Source organism: Osmia lignaria, chromosome 8 (assembly GCF_051020975.1).
Source record: "Osmia lignaria lignaria isolate PbOS001 chromosome 8, iyOsmLign1, whole genome shotgun sequence".
Lineage (NCBI taxonomy): Eukaryota > Metazoa > Arthropoda > Insecta > Hymenoptera > Megachilidae > Osmia > Osmia lignaria.
Window position 1 is genome coordinate 10,911,002 of NC_135039.1, and position 16,998 is coordinate 10,927,999.

At 37.3% G+C, this 16,998-nt stretch overlaps 1 protein-coding gene and 1 long non-coding RNA gene across 19 annotated transcripts in view; one reads left to right on the plus strand and one right to left on the minus strand.

The window, feature by feature from the left end:
* The window catches only part of LOC117608958 (Rho GTPase activating protein at 100F), a 28,577-nt gene extending 13,268 nt beyond the window's left edge, over positions 1-15,309 (plus strand). For 3 of the 18 annotated variants that reach the window (XR_013062567.1, XR_013062575.1, XR_013062574.1), the window contains 9 exons: positions 67-455; positions 528-780; positions 1,253-1,413; positions 1,493-1,685; positions 1,838-2,097; positions 4,327-5,144; positions 5,232-5,472; positions 5,916-6,287; positions 6,449-15,309. Coding sequence is in view for 9 of the 18 variants with exons in the window: in XM_076689683.1 (XP_076545798.1) it covers positions 67-455; positions 528-780; positions 1,253-1,413; positions 1,493-1,685; positions 1,838-2,097; positions 4,327-4,605 (1,535 nt within the window). In the remaining 9 variants the exon portion in view is untranslated. Of the gene's footprint in view, positions 1-66; positions 456-527; positions 781-1,252; positions 1,414-1,492; positions 1,686-1,833; positions 2,098-2,180; positions 2,210-3,058; positions 3,157-4,326; positions 5,145-5,231; positions 5,473-5,915 lie in introns of those variants that run through there. The other 15 variants (XR_013062568.1, XR_013062569.1, XR_013062572.1 and 12 more) reach the window with 15 other exon arrangements.
* Positions 8,177-10,018, minus strand: LOC117608960 (uncharacterized). Its single transcript, XR_004582466.2, has 2 exons — positions 9,812-10,018; positions 8,177-9,740 (listed from the first exon to the last, which is right to left on the minus strand). It is a non-coding gene; the product is annotated as an uncharacterized LOC117608960 (long non-coding RNA).
* Positions 15,310-16,998: the final 1,689 nt, after the last annotated feature.

A 16,998-nucleotide genomic window follows, 5' to 3' on the forward strand; every position in this document is an offset into this window, starting at 1 on the left:
AGCCAGCAGGAAACATGAGTTGGAAATGCAACGCCAAAAGTTCTCTATTGTTTAAAAATCATACAGCTAGCTGTGGCTTAAGAGACTTGTATTGCGTGCTGGAGTGCGACAGGGTGCACAAAGCAAGAACAGTGGTGCGAACCGGTGACCTGATGTTCGACTGGGACGAGACCTTCGAGCTGGACCTCGTTGGCAACCGGCAACTGGACCTGCTCGTCTATTCCTGGGATCCTCAGTATAGGCATAAACTTTGTTACAAGGGCTCGGTGCACCTAGCGAGCCTCCTGAAGGAATCGCCTCTTCAACAGCTGGCTGTCAAGGTCGAGCCACGTGGCACGATCTACTTAAGACTGCGATACATTGATGCTCAGCAAACGTTCCGAAGGAGAGGACTTCCAGTCATATCTTTGGCCACCAGAGTTGCACCTCTCTTTGGAGTTGATCTTGACACAGTGGTGAGTGATCTTTTCAGGTCTTTCAGTTATTAAATCTTTCATGTATCATTTGGAATGTTACTTTGACTTCAGGTGAGCCGAGAGAGTAAAACTGGCGGAGTTCCTGGAGGTGTTTCCACCGCCCTGGCGATGGGTGTTCCAAACGTACCTATAATTGTCTGGCGCTGCGTCGAGGAAGTTGAGAGAAGAGGTCTCGATATCATCGGTTTGTACAGGCTTTGTGGATCAGCGACCAAGAAGAGGATACTTAGAGAAGCCTTTGAAAGGAATGCTCGTTCAGTGAATCTGTCACCTGATAATGTACCAGATATCAACGTTATTACTGGTTATTTTCTTCAACAAATAACGCTCTACAGCAGACCTGTCTGACCTGTGGCCCACGGGCCACTCGTGGCTCCTTCCCCCACCACGGAGCTCGAGCTTGGCCCCTCCCACTCTTCCAGGTGGTGTCCCGACTCTTCCAATATTTGACGCGTATTCCCTGGTCCTAGGAAACCGCTGCCCCAATACTGACACTACTGGATGGTGGGGGAAGTCTGAAGCAGTGGCTCTTTCCCTTCTAGCAGATAGAAATCTTCAAAAGACACCCCCTACTCCCCTGGGGAGGGGCCGGGGGTAGTGTGGGATTAGTGTGATACTCCACGGTGGTCTGCACTGGGGCTGTAGGAAAGACCCCGGGACCCCCCCTCGTCGTGGGCGAGGGTCTACCCTTTGACCCTCCCCCGTGTAGCAGTTAGACAGGCCTGCTCTACAGATCAATTTCAATAGACATTTAATTTATGATAATCTGTCCTCAGGTGTGCTGAAGGATTACCTACGAGAACTTCCTGAACCACTTTTCACAAAGTGCCTCTACCAAATGATGGTCGATGCACTGGCCGTCTGTTTACCAGATGATCCACAAGGCAGCGCCAAACTCATGTTCAGTATACTCGACTGTTTGCCAAAAGTGAACAGGGTTTGTATCTAACCAGAGAACAATCAGATTTCATAAATCTGTAAAATATTGCTTTACACTGTTCCATTTCTTTGAATAGTGCACATTAATTTACTTGTTGGACCACTTGGCAATGGTGGTGTCGCAGTGCAACAAAATGTCACCAGCAAGTCTGGCAGTCTGTTTCGGGCCAGTTTTGATGTTACATTCCGAGGAGAATGGGCCACCGTTAGACTTCCAACAGCCAATAGCTGTACTCAAGTATCTCCTTGAAATATGGCCCGTTAAGTCAGGTAATGTCGTCATTCCTAACAATATATTTTCTTGAAACTAAACTCCGGGGTAGAAAATGATTGCGAAATGATCTCAATGAAGAATCGTTCCGATCAAACAATTGTACCGTGAGAATAAGAGCCGAATAATCAGTCGCTCATTTCACAGACAGTTCGGAAGATTTCTTCAGTCGCTTCAGCGCTTCCTCGAGTTACGCAACAAGCAGAGCACAACAACAGTCAACACCAAATGCAGCAGCATCAGCAGCAGCAACAGCAGCAGCAACAGGTGCCGCATCAAATGCAGGGAACATTGGGACGAACAGGGCTGCCCTGGCAGCAGCAACACTCACTTCATCAACAGCCCCCAACTTCAACAGCCGCGGTTCTCGCGGCCTCCACTCGTCCTCCACCACCGGTCAAGCCTCGACAGGTTAGTGCTCTCCCACTACTCTCGCTTTATCTCGGCGACGTTCGTTCCAATCTTTCACCAACCTCTTCTTCCCTCCTCTGTAGACGTTCCACTTTCTTCATTGACGCCTTAAGTAAGTAAAGAATACGTACTTGGAAGAACACATTTCGCAAAACATTTGTACAGAGGATGGACAGGAAAGGAAGGTCAAAGATACAACTTTCCTGGTTTTCGTTTCACATATTATAAAAATTGTAAATTAAGAAGAGAAATACCAGGAAAGTTTAATGAAACGCTTCAAGAAATTCGACAACAGTCTTCGCTTTTTCTATCCGTGTATCACATGCATTATATATATCTGAAGCGTGTTGTGAACAGCATGATAGGCAAAGTATAAAGACTCTGTTCATTCCCTTTTGTTTCGCTTCGCAGAACAAATCCCGACGCGCTTTCATAATCTCGGATCAGTGAAACGTTCGTTCCATTCATTTACTCATTCATTCATGCATACGTTCCATTCATTTACTCAGCTCATATCGGTTCCAGGTTCACGTGTAGCTCTCTCGGCGATCTTTTTTTTTTTTTATGTTAATCACCAGTTGTTGCAGACTGTTCGCTATGCACCTAAACTACAAACGAATCCTACTGCTTTCCTTGAAAGATGAAGAAAATTAAGAGAACATTTGATCAATCAATTTCATTTGAAAAATTGAGCTTGTTCTGCCTGGCAAACAATTTGCAAAGAAACGATGTCGCGTGTTGTATCCGTGTAAATAAAACGCCTCCGTGCATGTCTCGATGTCAGTTCTTGTACATTTATATTTGGGTGCAACGATGAAGATACCGGTTGCTTTATGATTTTCGTTTCTCTTTGCCGCCAGTCTCTCTCTTTCTCTCTCTCTCTCTCGACGTCTTTCTTATTATATAGTGACGATTTACGTTGTCTTCTTTATCTTTTTTCGTTTGGGCACGTATTCTTCAGAGCAAGCGCAAATTGCCGGCTCTACCAAACCGCTGACAGCACAGAGACGCCGCTTCTTGCACAGGTATTATCGTTATTATCGTTTTCATTCGCGTTAAATCAGCCTTTAGTTATCATTATCATATTGCATGGCCCGAATATTCAGATATCAGAGAACCAATCTATACACTCATTCATCTGTCACCTTCCATTCTACTTTATTTGCACAGAGTCTGCGTGGGTGGTTCCAAGGAATTGTGTAAAAATGTACGGGACCATTGAAGAAATGCAATCCACTCAAACGATTACCAAAGATTCTACGCTGTATACAATTTAAACCTAAGAAACCAAATAACCGTCTAATTAAAACACAAAGTAACTTGTTATGTTTACTCTGTCTATCAGTTGGTTGATGTACAAGCGTTCATGCACAGAGTTTAGAGTACTCTTACAATGTACTTTCACCTCTCGTCGCATAGATGTTTACTTAATTAAAATTGGAACGAAGAGAAAACATAGGGAAAGTGGTCCTTCTTAAGAGTAGCAAGCGTAGAGTGTTAAGTAGTTTATTTTAATTGACCTACCACTCAACTTTTGACAACACTCTAAATCAGTCTGAGAGATCATTAGTACACCTAGAACGGTGGTAATTGCGCCATGAGTGTGTTGCATCTTGAATTCGGTTTTATATTCACCTTTTTTATGTAAGACTATGAATTACCTGTGCATTATTGAAACTGTATTCAAGTACACAATATTCTTTGAGTTCTCAGATATCCTTGTCCAACGAACACACAAATCTTAACCCTTCGTCGATGAATGCAAGAATGCCAAAGTATAGTATGCAAGATGAGACACTTAAATGACTAATTCTACTTTTAACCATGTAACAATGTTAATTTAAAGCATCTCATATTCTCTTTAGATACAGTTCAGTTCCGCTTCATCATCGCCATTCAAAGACAAAAACATTTTGTTCAACAAGAAGTCTCATTTTGGCTTCAAGAATCCTTCAGCGGAGCTTTCACCATAGAAACATTTGCATCCACCTTGCACACATAATCATGAAAATCTTCTTCCATGAAAATACAGAACTCTTTGCACATTAATTTCATAATCATCCTTCGTCACAAGAATAGACACGTTTCTTATTGGGTTTTGAAATCTAACGCTTCGGTCAGAGTGCAAAGGGTTAATATACTTTCACACACAGCTTCCTGTTTGAGTCGAAGAAGCTTGCATGACTAATGGAAAACGACGCTGGCGATACGGCGTCTCTGTTTGCATAGGTGATAGTCTCGTCTCCCGGTTCACCTAGCAGCGAGGAGTCGGAAGCCTCGCCGGAGCCAATTAACAAGAGCCTCATGGGTGGCCTGGGACTCGAGAAGGGCAACGAAGGGGTCACGACCAACTCAGCTGGCCCTGGAACAGAACAAATCACTCCGTCAAGCAGCGTCGACACCGAAGAGGGAAATACACCGCATCAGGAAGAAGGCGAAAAAGGCGTGGAGGGCGACGCTGAAGCCAGCGACGACGATCGACACCAGCACGTACCCAAGACGCATTAGAATCTTCTTCAAATACACGAGGATCGAGTCGGGGGTGCGCGTCCTGAATAGTTTGAATGTCTCACTTTCCATTCATCGTTTGAACAACCTTTCGATACTTTTCAAGGGTCAAACTTCGTTTTAGAGGAGCAGAAATTAACGGTTCCAAAATATGTAGTCTTGTAGTTTTTGACCTGAAACATTCGAAAATGCAAGTTAAAAATGGTTTTAAAAATACAATTGTGTAAAAATGTACGTATTTATTGATGTTTGACAGGTCAGTACGACGCCATATTGTTTCTACGCATTCTCTGATTGGTTCGCTGTAATGACTAACTTCCGCTTACTTTATTTAAAAACATATTGCTTCTTGATTGCTGCTATCAAAAAATCCATAAGATGTGTTTCGTTAATTTTACGAAACCTACGCCACAAAAATTCACATAGGCGATCGGTAAAGTCTTCGTCGTGGAAGCGACTCCGAAGTTCGATTTCGAATTTATGCGCGAACCAATCTGAAGATAGCTAGAAGCAATATGGCGTTGTACTAACCTGTCAAAGTACGCAAAATACACTTTCTTCACACAATTGTATTTTTTAAACCATTAGTTTCCACGATTTTTAACTTGCATTTTCGAATGTTTCAGGTCGAAAACTGTATTCGATACTTTCATGTGTACTAAAGAAGATTTGATACTTTTTATTCAACAATTTTTGGTTCCCTAAGATGAAGTGCAGCCTTTCCTATGATTGATGCTTCAGTTTTGCCCAACGCTGATGACACTGAATACAGACACGTTTTACACGATTATTAACGAGAATTTGAAGCTTGTTAAACTAGGAGAGGATTTTGTTATTTGCAAATGATTCAGGGAAGGAAGAATGAACGTAAGTTCTTAAAACATTGTTCACCGATCAGAACTGTGTTGATTTTCAATTCTACTTTTCAAATTTACAACAACAAAGCTTTTCTTTGTTTTGAAGAAATCCTTGAATGGTGAACAAATGCGTTAAGAATTTCTCTTTCATTTTAATTCAACATTCTTGTGGTGTGTTGACAAAAGCTAAAGACAGGAAGAGATGTTCTTCTTTTTGATTTTCCAAAGATATTTAAACGCGTTGACTGCAATGATTTGGAAGTTTAATACATGCTGTTCTTGGAACAGCAAACTATACCAAAGACTTAAGTCTGATATATACTATATTCAACATTATCGAGTCAAGTGATTTCTTCTTTGAGAATATTAGTGCATTGTTGGCTGTGTTAGGGAATTTTCTTTGTTGTACGATGTGTTGTGTTTGGAAATATTTATACGTGTTTTTTCTGGCAGTCAGCGCATCAAGTTACATGTATGCTCTTCTAAAAGGATACGTTCAAACGATAACGAACGTGCAACTATGATAAATCAAGGCTGAATTTTGTCGCCAGACGCACAATAAAAGCGACCATTGTTTTCCAAACGTGGAACGATACGCATAATGGGACCACTGCGAATATTCGTTAAAAAATCTTCGCGATTAAAGAATATCTAACGCTGAAATTGACGATCTGACGACCGACTGGAAGCCTTTTACATGTTCTTCATAAAAATTCATTTGATAATCATTCACCGGTGAGATATCTGTCGAGTAACACACCAAAGAAAACTGCTAACTAACGTTACAGTGATGTTCATGGAAGGATTTCACTCTTTGGCTGCAAAGTACGTTGTCTTTTCACAGTTATCATAACTGTAATCGATGAACAGGTTCCTAATTTATAAAAGTTTGCACAAAATTCCATTATTATACATATGAATCTTCTTTCGAAGAAGATAAACTGAGTTACCGCTCTAAAAGAGAACACAATTCTTTCTTTTCACAGCTGAAGAGTTCGTTGTAAGTCTGACGCATCTTTCTTCAAGCACAAATATCGTAGAAGAAAATATAAAACCATGTAAAGTTCTTTTCTACATTGAAGATCCCGCCAAAGCTTCTCTCAGAAGACCAGCATTGATTGGAGTGATACGATTGATGAGCAGAAACTGAAGAAACAGAAAGGAACGTACAGGGAACATCTGAGATCGTCCCATGTGTCTTGGAACTGCACAAATTTACAAAAAGCGACTGAAAAATAAATTATCCAAATTATTAAAAAATTCTCTAAACAAAGGGACGGAGACGAGTGTTTGGTTAGACCCAACGATTCACCGCGCACACCCTCAGCTCAAAGAGGCACATCGCTTCTGCAGTTGATCTTTCAATGAAATTCAAGGTATTTCCCGGCTGCTCGAGGTTCAGAGATCATAATTTAAACAGTTCCGGTACGTTTCTTCACCGGCTGCAGAAGAAAGGCGACAAAGACTGATCACACTGAAGGAATAAAAGAGAACGGTGCACGAGGGGGGAGGGCAGGAAAGCGAAACGAGGAAGAAATATGAGAAATAACGTAAACACATAACAAAACAAATTACACAAACACAACGGTCGATTTATATACAATATACTATATAAATATATATATATACATATTATATATACACACATAGGCTAGTTACGATATACATGTGCTTTTGATAAAAAATTATTACTTGTAGAGGTTAGCTAGCCCTCGTATACAGAAACACGATGGAACTGCTGAAGTACACGACGCCTGCGTCCACGTATACGAATGAGAAAGAAACGAGGCACTGGGTATAAGTGCACGCAGATGCTGATAAATAAATATAACACATAAAGATATTCAGGAGCTGAGAAACCGACTCCAAACACTTCTTGTACATGTTGACAATAGGAAACTGACGAACTGAGAGTGAAGACAATGGAAGGACGAGGTGGATCGAAAAAAGGGGAAGTAACTAAAAAAGGAAAGTAGTCGAACTCACCGAGAAACGATAATAATTACAAGTAAAAGAAAAATGAAACAAAGTTAATTGTAACTTGTAAACGACTAAACATAGCCAGTATTATATTGTGTACGTAAAGAAGAAAACATTTAACGAGGACGAACCGGAGTTCGTTTGTTCTACGATATCGTCGACGGGGACACGAGCGACAACTCGACTATTATTGCTATTATTATTGTTAGTTGGTAATATATATAAATAAACTGTTCGCATATATGCGGGGTGAATTGTCAGACATTGTCATTTGAGTTAATTTCTTTTTGTTGATTCACTTGGGAAGAGCCGAACAGTTAATTTGTTATATTTTTGTTGTTCTAGTGTATTGGTGTTTGTAGCGTAGAGAATAATTGATTGTGAGAAGCATCGTTTGGTTGGAGATACATGTTCCTAAAATGAACAATCAGAAAGTTAGTTTATTTGACAATTTCTAGCGATTCACAGAGTTTGAATGAATAACTTTGTCTTTCTCAGATGTTATTGTTGAGATAACAAAAACATTTCAGACTGAACAAAGTTATTGTTCAACTTCATATAAATAATGTATAAAATGCATCGTATGCAGGATAATGATAACGCTAGGATCAGTGGGTATTTGTTAACCCTTTGGAGAAACGTTGCCTCTAAATTACTAAATATTACTTTAACAATATATTAAACTGTTCGTAAGCAAAACTTCCACTTCTCATATGGAAATGAAATGTTTGAAACAGTATTTCACGCTAATGAAAGTATACTGTTGAAGATATTTAGAGCTTCAAGGGGTTGACTGTTATTACCATTGCTTTATTTCGCTCGTGCCCTTGTATGTGAATGCAGTCTATGTAAATGTCACAAGATATATGCAGCGTTTGTACATCAGCATTGTTCAGGAATACAGAGTAAATTCAATTGGCATCTTCAAATGTTAAACTACGCTAAATCTAATTATTTCTAATTAATAAGTTATAAATATTTGAAAAAGTAAAAGCGTAACATTTATAATATTTTAATATCTTCATTGGACATTGCTGTTGCAACGTGCAAATATATCTGTGCCCATAATGTATTCATAATATACGTGTGCATAAAGATACACACCAACGTAGTCATTTCTTTTCTCACGCAGTGTTATTTTTATTATGCCACCAGGATGGTGTTTCTTTCGAGTAGACAAGAGTCAAGGATTATTGTATAATTCATTGTACCATACTAATTAGTCGCATCCTAATTGTATCGAACCCCCGACTGTTTCACTGTCGTTCGATGTGTAAGCGCGATGGAACGCCGGATACCATCTCCCCTTTCACGTTTCAGTGAAACATTTCTGGAAAATCTAGGTAGTTCCTAAACTTCTTCTGTACTTCAAATAATTAGGAGGTTAAATGAAAATTTACAAAAAGTCTGAAAAGCTATAAGCTTGGAATATTACAATGAGATGTAGGAACTACCTATTGTCTGAACTGCAGTTAATATTAATTTTTTTAATCATATACACTATGAAACTATATTATTACCTTTTATATTTGTACCATTACTTTGTACTTTTTCTATTCAATGCGATGAGTGATAAGTATACAGTGGAAAATGACTGTAACAAATTTTTACCATTACCAAAAGATTTCCATGAAACATTGCAACAAATATGCTTCATGAAAATGTTGCAATAAAAGAATACTGTAATAGGAAATATTACAGAAACTGGTGTAAAGATGAGAAATATTAAAGGAAATAAGTAGAACAGTAGGAGATACTGTAATGCACAATAATATTGCAGTAGAAATAACTGCAAGAAACTGTATAATCAGGCCCAATAAGAAAACCGAATTTGCTCTTTTTAAAGGAGTCATCCTATACCGACTGACCAGAATATTTGTACATAAGTGTAGTTCATTAAAGACTTTGGATGTCATCCTAAAAAAGTAAAACGTTCCGGCGTCCGGCGTTCCTCGACGTTCCTAATTTTAAAATAATAACAATGAAATCACGCGTCCAAAAATGACAAAAAAAAAAAGACAACACATAACGCGTACCATTAATTATACGTGAAAGCACACTGCCGCAATTTTGTATGATTAACTGTTGTTATATATACACCTATACCTATATATTATGCTACGTATACATAATTATTAATTGAGAATGAGTGATACGCATCCATCGAAGGATTCCCAAGTTACAGGCTGAAACTTTCCAACGGAAGGTATCTTCTATTCAAAAATGACAAACAGATTGACTAGCAGAAGCAACAATGTGACAATCAGTTAACTAATATCCACTAGAAACTTAGTTGATCTGTAAGGAAAAAAATTTTATTTTATTTTAAACATCTCCAATACAAAGACACACTCGATAAGAATAATTACCATGTGATGAGACATGGGTATCCCAGCTTGAAAAGGGAAACCCTTCGAAGGATGGTGTGTCGCTCTGAAACAACCCCTTGATTGAAGAAAGCTGAGCGAAGGAACTAAGTCTGACACGTAATGGCTCTCCAATTCCTTTTCGCCATTATCTTTCTTTCCTCGTTCACTATGAACCTTCTGAGCGCACACTTCATCAACCTCCTGCATCGTACCTCTAAGTGATGCCACTTGTCATAGAAAATTGTTATAGGTGCGATTGGGGGTGATCAGATGGTCCAAGGAGAAATAGCAACCCTTTGCAATCGTTCAAAACTGTTACTTGAAATCTTTGCTTTTATATTTTTTGCTCTCTTAAGAAGAATCAATGATTAGCTTTCAGTGAAGCAAACTGAAGAAATCCAATTGCAAAGGGTTGAAGGGTCTCATGGAACAATGGTGTTCGGTTAGTTTCTCGCTTCACAACGAAACTTCAGGGAGAGAAAGGCCAAGAACTGCGTGCTTTTATCAGGATACACTGGTTCGATGAAACAGAACCTAATGAAGATGAAGAAAAGAAGAGAAGAGACCAGAGGAGACAAATGAAGTAGAATAGATACGAGGGTGGACAAATTAAAGCGAAGGGGCTTTACGTCGATATAAGAATATAATTTTTTATTGTGCTCGCATTACCTGATTCTCTTGTGCAATCGCGTTTTATGGAACACACCATCAGGACAGAAGAAACGAACGATAACCCAGCGGCTTGTATTTTCTACCGTGGCACACGATCTTTCAACAATTTTATTCTTCTTTATGACAACCCAGCGATATTTTATAGGTCGATGATTTTGATAAGCTCCAGTGCATCTTTTCCTCTGGAGAAAAATACTTGTGCTTCTCCTGCTGGTACCATGATTCGTCGAAGCAGAGCCGTTGAACTTTAAACCTGAAACTGAAGAAGAAAAACTGTTGAAGAGAAGAAACATCTGGTGAATAACAGAGTTTTGTTCTGCGACAGAAGTACAAGTAATAAATTTTCTTTTAGAGACTGTTAGTAGACAGCGAAGCACCTTGGTGATTGATTAATGCCTTTCGCAGGGGAGAAACTTGAATAGAAGATGAAAATTCAAAGAGAAGAAAGGTAGGGAAGAACCTTTTATCTATTAAAACTGAGATAACAGAAAAGTTTGGATGAAGAAATTGAAAAAGGTAAGCGAGGAAGATCTGAAGAAAAGAATAATCTTAAACTTGAATTTCTTTTCAATCACCTGTTCGACGGCTCTGGATATTCACCCCGCACAATAAGATTCGAGGAGGATGCTTTTCTACTGTTTTCAGAGTAAACAGTATTAGTTTCTTCAATGACTCATGGGTACCAACATTGTTTCTGATTTCCCCGCGTTACAACAGGTCTTTATAATCGTCGAATCCTAGCTAACGTATATACGATGGACCACGTTTGTCATACTGAAAGATTAAAAAAAAAAATGAACAAAAAAATATATGTATGTGTGTCTGAAACAGAGAGGAGAGAGTGTAAGATTTTGTCCATGATTTTTCTATAATTTAGAGGCAGAGAGTAGCTGGGGTGCAACCGTTGTCTCTTTTGCACCCTAAAGAAGAGAAATTTCATAAGAAAATGGAAAGGAAGACACGAATGGAACAATGTTTTCCAAAAGTCCTTGAATTGTTATGAGATTCAGGTCAGAAATTGAATTATTCTAAGTAAGCAGTCTGTTAGGTTTTGGATTATCAGAAGCCAACATTTAATAAAATCATTCATCTTCATCTTTTCAAGTTCCTCCATCACCTAGTTAAGAATTAAAAGCAAGGTAAGAAGAGTGAAACGAAGAAAGCAGGTGAAGCAGAGCTCTCAGTAGCAAACCTGAAGAGGATTCTTAACCAGCTTGGCTATGATTTACGTTGTTCATTCTTCCAATAACCTATGTGATGTTCAGTGAATAACAGCTCAGAGAAGCAGCACAAATTTCAGAAAGGGATCACAGAGGAAGAAGAAAATGAACGACGATGACGATCGAATTCCTCGAGCCACCATATGACGTAGACGTAGAAACGACGAACTTCATTCTCCCATATTTGGTGCTCCACGAAGTCCAAATAAGCAGCAGCCAACAGCAGCAAATAGTAAATAGAATTAAAGCAAAGTGAGACAGACTTATGAATCATTAGATAAAGTAACGAGCTAACAATGTACAGAGTGAAAAGGAAAAGAAAACAATGACTGAGAAAAGGGCACATTTCTCTATTGTTTCTTGAGCTTCACATCTCGGGGGATTCGAAGTACGAAACGCTTTCTTCTTGATGTTAAAGAAGAAGAAAAAGAAGAACGAGGAGGAGAAGGTAGAGACTAAACGAAGCCTGTAAATAAGTAGAATGCATCCTGTTCATCACACGTGTGGATGATTTTTGATGCGCTTGACACAGTTATTCGAAAAGATATAAGGAAGAAATGTATACACACACACACACACACACACACAGAAACACATACACAGAGGACATATATGTGTACCGGGGTCGAAGCTGGCTGTCCTGGGGCCAGTTAATCTTCTGATCCATTGTGTACAGTTTTGGTGGCTGTTCAGGTGTAAGGGTCCCAGATTAGATACAGCCCTGCATACGTAGTTTCCAGAAGAGTTGTAGCTTCTTGTATAATTATGTGAATTATAATGTAGAAAGGAAAACATTTATCTCCGGGGATCGCTGCGAACACATATCTCAGTCAGAATTCATTCAATCTGGTTGCGAAGGGGAGTTAATTGGATAAGAACGGATTCAGAGTTGTGTCAATAATTGTGGGCCCCTTTTATAAAATAAGTAAGTGTCCATTAGAGGTTTTCAAATGGTTCAGTCTTTTCTTCATTGAAAAGCTTCAGCTAAAAATGAAAATGATTTGAATGTATTTTAAACACCTTTCATTGGTTTTGAATAGATATAAACTTGATTCTAGTTTTCTAGGTGAAGTTGTAAGGAGGATTAATCAAAGATGAACAAGGAGGGGCCCACAATACCTAAGCATTGAGTGGATTGAATCCGTTGATCAAGGAGTGTGCTTGGTCATTTCCATCCTTCATCGAGCAGGGGCATAATTAGGTCGTAGGTTTTACCCTAAAGCTTTCATCATCCTACATATCATAGAGAAGAAGAGATCCTTTTGTTTCTGTAGAGGATAGACGGGCCTACAAAGGGAATTCTTAGGGTTCAGTGAAGTATTTAAATAAAAAGAATTTAAAAAAAAGAAAAATGGAAAAAAAAAGAGGATGTACGAGGAAAAACTTGGAACAAAGAAAAGAAGGAATAAGAGGGCCTCTAGAGTATTTGATAGAGAAACGTATCACGTTTCGAGACAAACGAGGAACACGCTTTTTAGGATTAGTCGCAGCTTCGACCTAGCCCCGAAAGTGTAGCTAAGAAGCACTATACAATGTGCACGATGAACTTGTTGCCTTTCTCTTCATTATCACGAGTACTATTCTTCTGTTGAATAATTAAATTCTTCTGAAAATTAATCTTCTTAAATTGCCTCATTCATTGAGGATATTTAATAAAGAAAAAGTATACTTCTTTGTTTAAAAAAAAAATAATAATAATTCAACGCAGAAAATGATTTCTTCACTTTCTGTAATATAATTAGTCAGTTCTCGATGATAATGAAGAAAAAGGATTTGTTGCAGTGCATCAAATCATTCAGTTTTTCGACATATCCATCTTCTGACCTCATATTTTCATAAAACAAGATATACAACATGCCCATCCTCATCTATAAATTCATCGACAAATTATTTTCATAGTCAGATTAATCAACATTGATCTCATACTGTTCTTATTCTATATCTACTATCTCACAGTATTATAAATAATTCAATTATCTTTCTTTTTTTCTATCTCCTTACAAAGACTAGCTTTGGTATGAATGAATTTTTTATGGCGTAAATGGAGGTATAGTTCGTCGACCATACATGTATTTCATGCTGTAATTCGTTTCTTTTGATATTTGTTTACTAAAAAATATTCCTATTACCTTTTTAATTATTTGACAATAATCATGACTGATGAATGTTTAGAAAAATAATTATTAAATTTGACAATTTCATAAATGAAAGAAAATATCAGAAAAAAAAGAAGAAGATAAATAGAAATACTAGGAAAAACTGAGTATTAATAAATAAATGTTGATGCAGATTGCAGTTGAATATCGCATGTAAAGGGATGAACGCTAATGTAATTTGCATTTGAACAAATTTTACTTTGTTCTTAATTAATTGACGATTTTATAATATTTACATAATTATTTATAGGAGTTTCTATGATAAGTGTACATATAATCAGATCACGAGATCATAATGTCACTGTCTAAGTGATTGAAAAAGCTTATAATTATTTAGAAAGGAGCCTGTGAAACTCTGTTAGCGAACATTGTGTGAAGGAGTAATTGTATTTCACTTGTTGTATTATACACTGTAGAAAGATCTTTTGCGCGTTAATTGTCACTGATTATGTTGTAATTATTTCAAGTTAATTAAGACAAATATTACATGTTTCTTTTTCTGTATCAAAAAGATTAACGAAGGATCTTTAACTGTACTACTTTGCGTTAAAATCTTATATTTTTATAATGGAACAAAGCATCAAGCGTTAGCTGTGCAATCTTCAATTTCAATTCTTATTAAATTTCAATCAAATATATCCAAAGTAGAGATATAACGCGCAATTGATTTTCAAAAGAATACTTTTAATATACATAAAGAATGAATGGATGAGAATTGAAGAAAATGAATGAATGTATGTATGTAAAGAAATCAGGCGATTAAATCGCTCAGAGAATTGAAAATTCTAAGTCTATAAAGTTCTAAGAAGAATGAATTGAATGAATGAGTGAGTGTGTGACCAAAAGATTGGGAAGAAAATGAGAGGATGAAGAAATGTCAAAATGAGAACAGAGCAACAGCAAGCAACACGTTAAAATATAAATACAATAAAAGTAACAAGAAAATGGGAAGGTATAAATATTAATTTTAAAACAAAATGTCGAAGAATGAAAGAATGAGGGGCATCAGAGCGAAGAACGATGAAGTAATGGTGAATGTAAGATGAAGTAGTACATTCTATCAGTATTTGCGCGACAAAACTGGAAAAAAAAAATCGTAACTAAGAATGAGGTGTTTAAATAAATATTCAGACGGTTCGAGGGTTGATTTCACCCTTCCATCGAAGCTGCTAAACGATCCAAAGCAAGGGTGCGTATGTGTGAGAGAGAAAAATAAATATATATATATATAAAAATTATACATACAAAAAATGAAGAAGAAGAAAAAACAACTATCGTTGATCGCTATATCAAGCAAGTAGATATATATATAATATATTATATTGAAAAATATATAGTAGCGTGTCGGTATAATTATTACGATTTGTAATTGCGCGTTGCGGCGCGCCAAAACTACGGGCGCCCATTGACCGCTTATGCGAACCAGAAATCAACTATAAAAAAAAAAACATCGATGAGAGTGAAACCACAAAAATAGTGTCGAGGATTGAAAAGTGTGTGTTTGTGTATGACAGTGTCAATTGTAAATGCGTTCGGCTTTACTAATAATTTATGTTTTCGTTCTAGATCGAACTTCCTAGGTTATGTACGTTTGAAATCTGGATTATTCGCGCCTCTATAGTTCGATCGATAATCGAAATTTTTCGATTGCGGCAAAAGTAGAAATCGAGCGCATTATGCAATTCAATTTTTCTTACTTTTTCAGTTGCGAATTGTTTTTCAATCGAACATTTTTAAAGCCGATCGCACCTTAAGAAAGTGTAGAAACACAGTATGCGAATACAAGTTAACCTCAACACCAAAATAAAACGGAATTTCCTGCAATACAATAGTTAGATCAATTACGGGAATTCTTTGTAACTAGATTTAAATATTCGTATTATTCGTTGTCACGCGTGTTCGTTTGTCCGAATCGCTTTGAGATCCGTATCGTAACGAACATTCTCGCGATAAATGGGGATAAAGAACGGAATCACTATAACGATGGTAAGAATATATATATATATATTTCATCGTATTACGTTTACGAAATTCACGTGAACGTGAATTTTACGTGTATGCCAAGCACGACGGGTGAAAAAGATTTCTGCTTTCGAGGACTGACTTTTTTTTTTAATGTCGTTCTAAATAAATAATTGTAACGATAACGGTAATGGTAACAATAATAATATTAATATTGATAATATAAAAATAATAATGATAACAATGTGCGTTCGAATTGCTAATAATAATAAATAATAATATATATATACTTTAAGGCATGTATTCTCCCAGCGTGCTTGGCCGTGTGTCTTGGTTTTAATTGTTTATAAAAAAAAAAGAAATGTTATTGCGTTGTGGGCCGATCTTGATGACGATCGATGTTTATTAACGATTAAAATGATTATCAGTAGACGAGAGAAAGTATCGAGTAAACCCTTTGCATTCGAACATCCAATTACAACGAGAATTCTAATTTTCATTTGTTTTACGCTGCAAATGAATGTACAGAGGCAAATATGAATGATTCACGATTTTTCGAGTTATATTAGGTGTTACGTGCGAATAATGAATACGAATATAATGACATAGGTAAAAAGTAGTTCGAGTGAAAAGGGTTGCTAAGCTGGAGGCGACGCTTTATTTTTTTTTCTTTCATTTAACAGCATCTAGACTACCAACGTATAATTGATGATAATTGATGATAATATCAAAGTTCTGAAATATTTCAAAAATGTCAAATATAAAAAATGTATACTGTGTTTTTCTTTTAGTAACACGGACATTTGCGGTAAAATGATATAGGGATTTTTGTGAATGAAATATAATTAGTTATTTATCGATAATAAGTTGGTAGCCAAGTTGCTAGGGATGTTGCTTGATAGCGAATCGATAAATCTCACGTAAGTGAAATATCGTAATAGTGTTTAGGGTTCTAACGTCGCCACTTCCGGCGGGTGTAATTTAGTCAGTGTTAAATCTACACACCAATTCAAAAGGAGAATCGACGGTGCGCGTGGTCGTCGACCGATTATAAATCAACAGTAGAAATAGTAGAGCGTGACAATTTCAAAGAGGTAGTACTACCGTTGTTCCGTTAATTGTTTTCATAGATTTTATTATGCCGTGACCGCATCGCGTGTTCTTGCTAAACGTTCGT